This window comes from Trachymyrmex septentrionalis, unplaced genomic scaffold, assembly GCF_001594115.1.
Source record: "Trachymyrmex septentrionalis isolate Tsep2-gDNA-1 unplaced genomic scaffold, Tsep1.0 scaffold8, whole genome shotgun sequence".
In the NCBI taxonomy this organism is placed as follows: domain Eukaryota; kingdom Metazoa; phylum Arthropoda; class Insecta; order Hymenoptera; family Formicidae; genus Trachymyrmex; species Trachymyrmex septentrionalis.
In genome coordinates this window covers 3485020-3496787 of record NW_017305987.1, presented here as the reverse complement: position 1 = coordinate 3496787, position 11768 = coordinate 3485020, and the positions used below count along the sequence as shown (strand labels likewise).

At 32.5% G+C, this 11768-nt stretch overlaps 1 protein-coding gene across 3 annotated transcripts in view; it reads right to left on the bottom strand.

Annotated features, from left to right (window-relative positions):
• The window catches only part of LOC108754528 (cryptochrome-1-like), a 24737-nt gene that overhangs the window by 2375 nt on the left and 10594 nt on the right, over nucleotides 1-11768 (bottom strand). For all 3 annotated transcript variants that reach the window (XM_018496914.1, XM_018496913.1, XM_018496915.1), the window contains 7 exons: nucleotides 9484-9717; nucleotides 7443-7694; nucleotides 6641-6825; nucleotides 3819-4048; nucleotides 2630-2797; nucleotides 1633-1773; nucleotides 943-1094 (listed from right to left, as the gene is read on the bottom strand). In XM_018496914.1, coding sequence (XP_018352416.1) covers nucleotides 943-1094; nucleotides 1633-1773; nucleotides 2630-2797; nucleotides 3819-4048; nucleotides 6641-6825; nucleotides 7443-7694; nucleotides 9484-9701 — 1346 coding nt within the window. In that variant the 5' untranslated portion in view covers nucleotides 9702-9717. The remainder of the gene's footprint in view (nucleotides 1-942; nucleotides 1095-1632; nucleotides 1774-2629; nucleotides 2798-3818; nucleotides 4049-6640; nucleotides 6826-7442; nucleotides 7695-9483; nucleotides 9718-11768) is intronic.

Below are 11768 nucleotides of genomic sequence, written 5' to 3'. Positions count from 1 at the left end.
GTAGCTTGAAGTCGCAAAATGACGGTTTAATGTGTCGTCTACAATACATGGAAATAAGAGTAAGAAATTGATCAATTACAGTCGAATGTGAGAAGAATAATCGACTGTGAATTTCTTACTCTTACTTCTTACTCGGTCAATTTCTTACTCTTACTTCTTACTCTGTATTGTAGACGACGCATTAGAGGGTCCGTGCATCCGTTACGTTTTTTTCTATCACTAGAGATAGAGACAGAGAGAGAGAGAGAGAGAGAGAGAGAGAGAGAGAGAGAGAGAGAGAGGAATGCTTTTTATCATGTTCAATTCTTGATAGTTGCAGGTGTGAGATAGAGTGAGATAGCACAGATGCTTAACGACTATTTAAACTGTCAATTTTTAGCTTCATCTCTCACTATTGAAAAACGTGGGAATGCTTGATTCATATATAATATATATGTCATTAAAAACGAACTTATTTCACCAGAACCCCTAATTTTTCGTATAATTAGTACTACTATAATTATATATTCTATAACAATGATTATAGGATCCACTAATTATATGGTCAATTGGATCTCAGTGAAATATGAATTAGTTTTCTGATGAACATTGTGTCATTATCGTTTCGTCATGATAATCTTTTGCACGATTAAGCTTTAATGGAGCTAAGCTGTTTAATGTTCCATCTATCTTGCGGCTGAATTTCGCTTCGCTCAGATTAACGCCTGATACGTTACAAATTAAGATCAATCAAGATTAAAATTTCCATTAATTTGCCCATCGCGTGAGCGTTAATCACTATACCGATACCATCAGATATACGATCGTTAACGTAAATGTTATTTCGGATGGAAAAAACGTTGATAAACGCGCCAGTCAATATTTTTTTCGGAATTTTTCCTGCATTACATTGCGCTCTCGCGTATTTAAAAAAAAAATTGTATAACTTTTTTAATCGATTACCTGATATAGTCGCCGTTCGGATCCGCTTTCCTGCCGAATCGTACGGGGCAGTAGCAGTGGAAAAATTGTTGGAAAAACGAACTACACGACAACCACATCCACATGCCGGCATTGACGGACCAATCGGCGTCCAAAAGAAGCTCATCGAACACCTCAAAGGAAGACATTAGATCCAACGTGAAATAGTAAATAGTAGCTATCAACAGTAAATCAACGAATATAATTTCGAGTTTATTGATATTAGCATCGATCTATTCTCAAAAACTTTTTTTAGAGTGAATTGTTACTCTGAAGAGTGAAATCTTTTTCAAAACTGGCTCAATTTTAATTCTTTAGAGTGGGAATTTACTTTAAAGAACTTAGAGAGTATCTTTACGCCGCTTAACGCTTTTTACACATAATTAAATAGACGTCTCATTAATTTTGTCTTCTACTTCGACGAATAAAATAAGCTCTGAGTTATGATTAGTATAGTTATTCTGCAGGACGAATAATTTACTTATTTATTTTTTAACTGGAGAAAATATGTTACATTAGATGCGCTGCACGTATTTCCAAGAAAAGGATCTCGCAACAAGAAATATTCCTACGAAGTCTGTATATTAATGATAACAAACGAATAAGAAGAAACAGATAGAGAATAATTCAACGTGTGTCGATTGAAATGCCAGGCGTGCCGTGACATTTTACCTTCATTCCTTCCTCCCATGAGATCCAAAGGTCGCCCCTGGTCAAGAAGCAAGCCACCGCATGCCTGGCCAGGTGATGTATCCAACCCTCTTCCCGTAACTGCGTCATGATTGCATCAATCCATGGAAATCCCGTCTGACCCTAAAGCAAAAAAGTTCAGTACCGTTGTAAAAGCAGAACTCCTTGGTCGCGAATTGAATATTTTTAAAAATAATTATAAATAGTGCAAAAATAATTATAAATTCCTAAAATTAAGGGAAAAAAGGTGGATCTAAGTACATAAGAAATAAATGTCCTACTGCTGTAGGGAAAAAAGTACAAACAATAAATGAAGTTTCCAAATCCCCGGTAAAAATAAAAGAGCGTAAACGAAGCTTCTACGAGGCAAAAATTGAAACAAGGAAACGTAAAAATAAAAGAAGCGTTAAACGTCTATTTTACATTTCGTTGTTTCAATCTTTGCTTCCTAAAAATTTCGTTAATTTTTCTGTTATTCTCTCCTTACGTTCGACTTAGATTCTCATTTTCGCCAGGGTAGTGTTGCAAATGTAGTTATATTCATCAGTCATATTATAAATTTTTCAGTTGCAAAACTAATCTAGTGCATTCTGTTTTGGTAAACAGAAATTGTGTCTATTTCTCATGTGCCGTATTATACATGTTTTATTAGTAAAAAGTTGAATTTTTCGTAATTGAAAAAAATTTTATTGATAGTTTCAATGGTAAAAATTATATAAATTTTTTCGCCCTCCAAAAAAAAATTTCAAGTGGAGATAACGATTGACTTTTACCAATGGGCTCAATTACTCAAATGTTTTTCGTGTGTGTGTGTGTGTGTGTTTTTATATATATTTACTCTCACAAATTCATAGAATTAAAAATAATTATTGTAATATTGTAATATTTTTTTTATTGTTAGAGTTTTTTATTTGATCGCACTGTACGAACAAAATAGCGAAGCAAATTGGCCTCTGTCTGTGTGCAAAATATCACTCACGTTCGCCCATTTTGCGAGTGCCTCCACGTTCTTGTCCCACGGTATCTGCACGCAAATCGGATTGCCCTGCATTTTGTCGAAATTTGGATTGTTCGTCGCTGCACAGTAAAAGAATTCGCGCCAGAGAAGTTGCCCGTGCAATGACAGCGGCGGCACCGCTTTCTTTATCTGAAATAATATTAGCAAAAAAATTATAAATAGTATTGAACAGTATTATAACAGTTAAATTGAGGTAATTATTCGCTTCTAAAATTATCAAAAGACGAAGTGTCGTTTGATAAAATAATAAAGGTAACATCGTTTTAAGAAAAAAAAAAATAAACAATAACAGATGAAAAATTTCGTTAATTATACAGTAGTGTAAAAATTATTTATATAGACATGATTTTTATAAAAAACATTATTTGGATATAAAAGAAACATTAATTAATAATTTATTAACATTAAATATATTTTCTCCTAAATAAACAAAAGTTTCGCGAAAATAATCGTGTTTATATTCTTATAATTGGAAGTAAATTCGACTGTATGAATACTTTTTATGTGTCCGAATAATGCAATTTTTCATTTTTACTTACTAAGATAATAGATTTTGATTATTACATCTTTTTAGATAAAATAATTTTTAAAAATATATTGTCTAAATTCTTCGAAATAGAATCTCACTTTAAAGAATGAAAATTGAGCCGATCATAAAAAAAGAGTAGCTCAATTTTCAATCTTTAAGAATGAGATTTCACTCTTTAGAGTGAATCTTATTATAAAAGTTTTAGAGAGTACAATATTTTATTCTTTCTTAATAAATTGCCAATTAATGTTTACTTTCTAAAAATAAAAAATATAGAGAAAATATTTAAAAAAGATTTTTTTTTAGATATCTCCTGTATATTTTTACACTCATTACTGTATGTAATACTCGCTAAGAAACAATGAGAACATTATACCCTCATAATCACGAACTTATACGGAACAGCTTTCGCGACTTTTCGCAGAAATAAAAATCTCACGGCGCAATTAACGCGTCCCCGAAGTTTCATTTAATTATTACCGCAAAGTTTCCGAGCGAAAAGGAGAAGAAGAGCAGAATAGAAACTTGCGAGAAGTTCCCGCGATAAATTTTGTGCGCGATAGATACATCTCGTATCGTCATTTTCATGAACGATTCCGCTCGCGGAAGAACATCTCGTACCTTTTTATACAGATCGGTGAGTTGATAATAAAACAATCGCGTACTGAGACAGCCGAATCGCAGATAAGGTGAGAGTCCAGTCTGACTCGGTAATAAAGATTGCGGTGTCATCTTCGGCCTGCCGAAGCTCGCTACCCATGCCTTCCTCTCGAGGTGACGTTCGAGCCGAGCCAGAGCCTCGCTTTCACCGCCGACCCACACCGGTGGCAGCAGACTTTCCGTATCGAAGCCTATAATTATAAAAAAAAAACCGGGAAGCTTGTATAGAAAAAGTCATGTTTCCCGTCGAATAATTTTTCGGTAAGTTAGCAACACGACTCGGGATTTTATTATCTGTTCCTCTACTTGGTATTTTATTATCTTTATTCTCATTTTCGCAGATTTGTGCAGCGAAATTTCTGATTGAAAATGACCGAACCAGAAGATTCTGATCATATCAATCAAAATTCTGGTTATCTCGACTAGAATTATAAAACCAGAAAATTTTAATTTGTTAAGCTATACCTTCAGCAGGATTAAATTTAATAGCGTGCTTATTTTTTTCTTTCCTTTTAACCCCTTCAGACCTGATTTTAATGGAACTATGTTTTAAACAAATTTTTTTAACTCGATTCAAGAACATTTTAATAGATAATTTATAGTAAAATATTAATTTTTTTTCAAAATTTGGACTATTTTTCTAACATACACATTATTACATATACCTGGTTTCAGATGATATCAGTGGAACTAAATAATCAATGGATAATGTCTACAAATTTGGTGTACACAGAATTTGAAGGAATTAAATTAATTAAATTATCTATGTTTATAAAAATCTAAATTATAAATATTTTGTAATTAAAAGAATGAAATATATGAAAATATTATTAATTTAAAATTATCTACCTGAACATAACGTATCAGTAATAATATTGTATCATTTATTAATATCGATAGTATTCTAAAGTTAATTCGGTGCCACAAAATCTCAGTTTTAATATTCCATTAAAGAAAATTTTATTTTATGGTCCTTTATATTTGGTAAAATTTCGAGTTGTTACTGATTGCAATTTATTTTATAATATTAAGCGTCTGAATAATCCTCGAGCTTAATCTATTAAAATTTCGAAAATAAAAATTTGATTGTGTGCAATAAAATATATTGCTACCCGACGCTTATTGTATTAAAAGTAACATGTTTTCGATTGTTTAGCGCTCGAATGGCGCCTCGACAGTTTTATTAAGAAAAACTCGACTTGGAATATCGACCAAGGAATCTGTCACTAAAATTAAAAAGCCGTAGACATTCCGTACAGCACAATGTTATTCGGCGAAGGTTTTGCTTCTTCATCCTTTTGGCATTACAGAAAATTGCAGGAGAAAAAAGCTGAAAGCCTTCGGGAATCGCTCTGACATTTGATAACAATGAGAAGAAACGACGGAATAATGTGCGACATTTGAAAGTGAGGGACAATATAAACTATTATATATACTCACACAGAGCTATACATCAATGAGATAATGGACTATTGCGCCGTGCCGAGAACACTTTAAGACGCCTGACACTTAATAATAAGAACAATCAGCTAAGATAATTAATAATCGATCGGATCTCTTCGTAGTTACGATGAGTGATGTGGAGTGCATAATACAGTTTGAATAACTACGGATTGCAACGCGCTATCGACGGATGAATTACGTTATACGAAATAATACCCGATTGCTCCCTTACGGATGGCGCATTAATATTGCATCGACTAATCTGCCGCGAATGAATTCTCCATGGCAAACGCAACAGACTCACGCTTACAATTAATCTGCAGTTGTCCAGCTTGGGATATTCTATTCGAAATGCATATCTCATTATTACCTGATATATCACGAAACAACACCCCGGCTAGGTGTTCTAGTTTATGCTGAATGTTTGACCTCTGTCCTCAATTTTAATAATTGATCTTTAATTGAGCCAGATTGACTTTTCTTTAAGTCAAAGTTTATTAAAAAAAAATAAAAGGTAGAAAAAAATCTGTACGAAACAACGCGGTTGTGATGATGCATTAATTTTTAATTTTTTATTATTATTAATACTTTTTTTATTAGTATTAATATAATTTTGTATAAATTATTAATTATTATGAATATTAAATATATGTATACATAATAATTCACGCATTATTATATATACATATATTTAATATTCTAACTTGGTCGTTAGAGTCCTATATAAGTCCAATATTGGGCCCAGTATTGGTTGAAAGCACTTTGACCGTCATTTAATAGCTAGTTATTTGTCAATGATAGCCAGTATTGGTTCCCAAGCAGAACTACATCATTATGAGAAAATCATTATGATATTAATAATTAAAATGATGTCAAAATGACTCCGAAATAATCATTAAAAGTCATTTTTCAATAATTTCCTATTTATTTTAATGACATTTTGACATTATTGTGATTTGTTGTTCTACTAGGGTTGACAGAGCCTTGGCCGTCAGTTGACAGTCCAGCATCTTAGCATTGGCTAAGTGTTGGTTTTGTAATTGCTAGCGACCTTATATGGGATGTCATAATTATATTAGTTTTGCAGCATTATATCATCAACGCTTAAACGTTCTCCATAATTATTTTAATTCAAGAAAATTATTTTTAGATCTGTATCTAATTAAAAATAAACTTTTAGATAGATTAGACTTCAGTAAAACTGCTTTGTCTGTATGTATTTAGGAATTCTCAATTAATAATGAATGATTACTTCAATAATTTGTTGTTTAACGAGGTAACAAAGACTTAATTCTAAAACATTAAACCCTTTTTGTTGTGAAAAATCAAGTTTTTCTTACCAAGTTCTTCGAGGGTGGGCACTCCATAATGATCGTCATGATCGTCCTTTAAGGGTGTGTAGGCGCTGCCAATGCAAGCGGCAGTCACTGTTGGTACTGGCGGTTCCGGTGAGTCCATGCCGGCGACGACGTTTTGAAATTGATGATAGGTCAACGGTGGTTTCCCACCATTTCTCTCTATAATCCTGAAACGCGTGACAACGAGAATGGTGGAGTCACGAAATGGCTTGCGAACAATGGCGAAAGTTGCGACGTAATATTTAATCCTAGCGGGTCCCGCTAGAATTCTATTCTAAACACTCGGATATGTACTCGAAGTGTAGTTAACTAACATATATAACCTTTTCAAGGATATATATATTTCTTCTTTTTTTTCCCATAAATGTCTCGTTAAATAATTTTAGGATTATATTATAATTACAAAGTTAGATTACAGTTAAACGGAAGCTAAATAAAGGTAAATTTTTTTAAATTTAAATAATTTCTATTAGCATCTACTATCATTAAAATTTTCGACAAATAATGTATATATATTTTTACTATTTAAAAATAAAGGGAGAAAAAATTTGATTAATTTATATTATAATAAAAATCATTCAGAAAACATGTGTGTATCTCAAAAAAGCACCGTTATAAATTTGATAAAAATAATAAACAAAAAATGATAAAAAATAACAAAAAATCATTTTGGCTTTAGTAGTATTAAATTTATATTGTTAAATGAGATTATTGACATTTTGTCTTAAATCAATATGAAAAATTTCAATCAATGTGGAAGTATTGAACAATTTTTCTAACTCACTCGTCTAGTCTATAGAGAGTGTGCGAGACTCTCTGGACCACCGAGATACCGAGCTCCTTACAAAGGGCCGAGATATTATGATCTCGCACGCGACCAAATGGCTCCGGATCCTCCTCGAAAGTCAGATCTGTTGTACCCCATTCTTTGAAGAGTTTGGGGAGCGCATCGGCTGGCTGTCCCCGGATCACAAACAGCCGAGAATTTAGTTTCCTCAGGGAACAGTCTAGGTCCTCTAAACATTGCAGTAGAAACCTGTCGGATTGCACATAAAGCAAATTGATCAGATGTCGCACAAAATTACTTAATAATGTTTTTAAGCTAATATAAAAATAAATATATACAGGGCAGAGCAATAACTTCGTCTCTACTTAAAGTATTTTAATTATTTTTAAAAGCATGAAAATATTTTAATTATGAAAGTAATTTTAATGTCAAAAGAGGATCATAATATGCTAGTAATAATTTTTCTGGTGGGTGGATGCGCTTTAAAAAGCTTGAGGAGGATATCTCTATTTTTTAAAATAGAATTATATGATTTTGTTACCTAATATGATTTTTCTAATTATTCTGTATGTAAATGTATTAAGCTAGTAAAACTAAAAAATCAATAATTTACGAGACATTTTATATTCGATTTTGGCATATGTTGACATAAAATATAAAATATTTTGAAAACTATTAATAATAGATAATAATAATAATAATAATAATAACTTTATTAAATTAAATTAACTTAATTTTTTGACAATTGCAATTACATGTTTTTTTGAAAAGTAATGCGTTTTTTTACATTAATTAATTCATCTCATTAGTCAGTGTAGAGAAGTGTTAAGGTATAGAACATTTGTACGAATAGTTTATATATATTTTATATTTCGAGTTAAAACCCAGAATAAAGTAAAAATACCTCGTAAATTAATTTTTCGTGAATTAATTTTATGATAACTCTACTTTATTATTTTTAAATGCAAAATAACTATAGATATCATACGTATAAAAAATTATGTAAATTCATTTTTCAAAATGAAGAAAACTGAAATTTCTGAAACGCCTTCACTCACATAAAATTACTTTAAAAATATATATTATAATATGATTACGATTCGTAGTAACAAACTAAAAATTACAGTGTTACATTTTAATTAACTTCTTCACAATAATAGCATAATAAAAGAATTGTCGTGCATAAAATTACAAAATATGGAAAACGATATTTATTAAATATTTTATTATTTATTAAATATCTCCATTGCAGTTAAATTTAAGCATTTAGCTTTTTTAGTAATTAAGAAATAATTCATCACACGCGGCTACTGTCGCCGTTTGCCGTTGATTTTTGGTCGATGTTGCCACTAATGTCTTCCTTGTCAACCGTGATTCAGTATTATCGACAATATCTAAGCGATCGCTTAGGAAACGGTTACATAACGCTTAATCAACATGACAAATGATCAACGACGAAGTTGCGCCTCGAATGTCCGTTGCAGTAAATACATCGAGATTATGCGATGCAACGAAGATCTACGGCGCCATTTGTGAACCAGTATTGACTCATTATTATCAACAAATTAAATAATCGTAACTCTCTATTATTATCGCAATATCATTCAAACCTAAGATGCGATAAGGAAAACTTGATGTTATCATTAACGCAGTCATTCTCGATAATTATCCAAGAATTCTAATTATTTTCCTATCATTTATTCACAACAAGATTTAGAAAAACAAGAAATAGGGGAAATAAAATAAAACAAAGATATATATATAAAGAAAGATTTTTATTTATTTTATTTTTCTGTCGATATTCATTCGCAACAAAATTTAGAAAAGCGAGAAAAATTAGAGAAAAAATAAAATAATAAAATAAAATAGATTTATTAAAAAATAAGAAAAAAGATTTTTATTTATTTTGCTGACAATAATATTTACGCAAGAACGGCACGTTTGAGGCGCCAACGCGTTTCATTGCGTTATTCCGCTTTTAGAGTCGACTTGCATCGATCTTGCTTCCGCGATCCCGCGGGCCATCACGGGCGCTCACCTCCATTTATTGATGCCAACGTTGGTACTTTCGGCGAACCAGGGGTCCAGCACAAAGACACACCGGAAAGTGGACGCCCCTGCGAGACCTTCCTTCAGTGAGGGATTGTCGTGCAGTCGGAGTCCTTTGCGGAACCAGTGAACCGTATGCTTCCCGCCATCGCCTCGAACTCCCGAGGTCACTGCCTGACCCATCTCGTTCTTACTACTTCCCGTCATCTTTTCCTAGTACACCCTTGTAGAAGAATATAGACCTTAATTAATCGATTCAGCGTTTAAAAGTGATTTCATTACTGTTCTACTTGAGTGCAATTACAATAAATCTATTATAATATTACAATATTACAATAAATTATAACGAGGCGTTTATTAATTCTATTCAGATTATTCGTATGGATTTTTTAAATGTAATTATTCACGTGGAGTTTCTGACACTCCAATATTAAATCTCTTTATTGTTCTCTTTGATGATTTGCAATTAAATAAAGATTCGTAATATTCTATACATCTTTTAGATATAAAGATAAATGCAACAATTTTTTTAATTGTAAAACAATTTACGCTAAATGTAATAATATAATATACAATGTTCACATATTTAGCAAATTTATAGATTGGGATGAATATCCATACAAATAATGAAAGATTAATAGTGCAAAGAGTTTTAGAAATTTCCCACAAGCAAGTTCCTTCACGAATTTATTCGAATTAAACACACTGCGTTCGTTTTTTTTTTATCACCTTGGAATAGTTTCTTAGAATTTTTTAAATTTTAATAACTCTTCAAATTGAAAACACTCCTTAAAATTAATAATGATATAATAAAGTTTTGTCGGATAATTATATTCCTAAAATTTAATATACAAAAGACACGTGATCCTCTCCCTTCCCTGATTAGCTTTAAATGGAGAACTTTTAGAAAATACCCCGTGTTTCTAGGAAACGTGAAATCCAAAAATTCGGTAAAAATACGCCTCTCTTTCTCTCCATTGTGACGGATCAATGCATCGAAAAGCGCACATCTTGAATATCTTCGTGCTATCAATATTTCAAAGAAAGCCTCCACGGTAGAAGTGCACGATAGAGGTGCGGATCGATCCCCATGGGAGCTCTTACAAATGTATCTTGCCGTTCAAAATGCGTGTTAAGGATCCGTCTATCTTACTTTTCGATTCACCACTAAGTCGGAAAATAAGTCGGCCTTCGCAGAGTAACCTTGAGACTACAAGGGAGAATTTCCGTTTCGATCCTCGGAGGGTCACGTCGTGCGGAAAATTCGATTTTCTCCGGATGTCGCCGGATCTACTTCTACAGGATGCTACCTCGAAGAGACCACGCCTCGATTGGACCACTTCAATTTGGCGTTTTGCCAACCGCGGGCACGAGAATGACTATTAACCCTTTGAAGATTGTCCAGACAGAGAAAAGAAGGTTTGGTAATAATAATGAAGCTTTTATTTGCGCTCACTGTTACTATTTTAATCTCGATTCAATTAACTCTTCACCTTTTTCTAAGAATTTGTTGGTCCATATAGTATAGCTTATAGATAATTACAATCAAAATCTCTGATCTACAATTTCGATCTCAGATAACTCATCCTCCAAAACAGTCCCTTGACATTCTATTCTCGGTGCAGAATTTTACAACTTTGAAACACTCGACGCGCTATCGTGGAACTACGGTTTTGTCGCCACATAATGATTCATGCGATGTCGTGAACTCCATTGTAAGGTGAAATTAGCGTATCCATTGTAAGCGAGCACGTGTACATTACTACGGAATTGGGATTTACTTTGAATATGTAAAAAATGCCTTTCGAAAAATTCTCTTATATCCGAGAACAGAGAAGAACAGAGGATAAAAATAAATTTATAAAATTGTCGTTAATTTGGAAGATTAGATGTGCAATTTCCTTGGCGATTTAGATTTCTATCTATTTACTCCCCACAGAGATATAAAATGTTATATATAGCTGTAACACTTTTATGTAAACTCCTACTCTCTGTCTCCTTTTTTTTTTTTATAAAAAAAGTTTCATTATTACACAAATGAGAATCATTCTTTTTCAAGAGATAAATTCAATTACTTCCGTCACTTACGATCTCCAGAAAAATCACAGCTCGCAGCTTTGCGACGATGTCTCGCGACATCGGGGAGAATTAACAAAATCTCGGATCTTCGCAATATACGGTTGATTTCCCCGGCAACCGAAAGGACCAAAACGACATGGGTGTATTAATTTTATCCCACCGACACGTTTATATCTGCTGCACCAATGGCGTAGC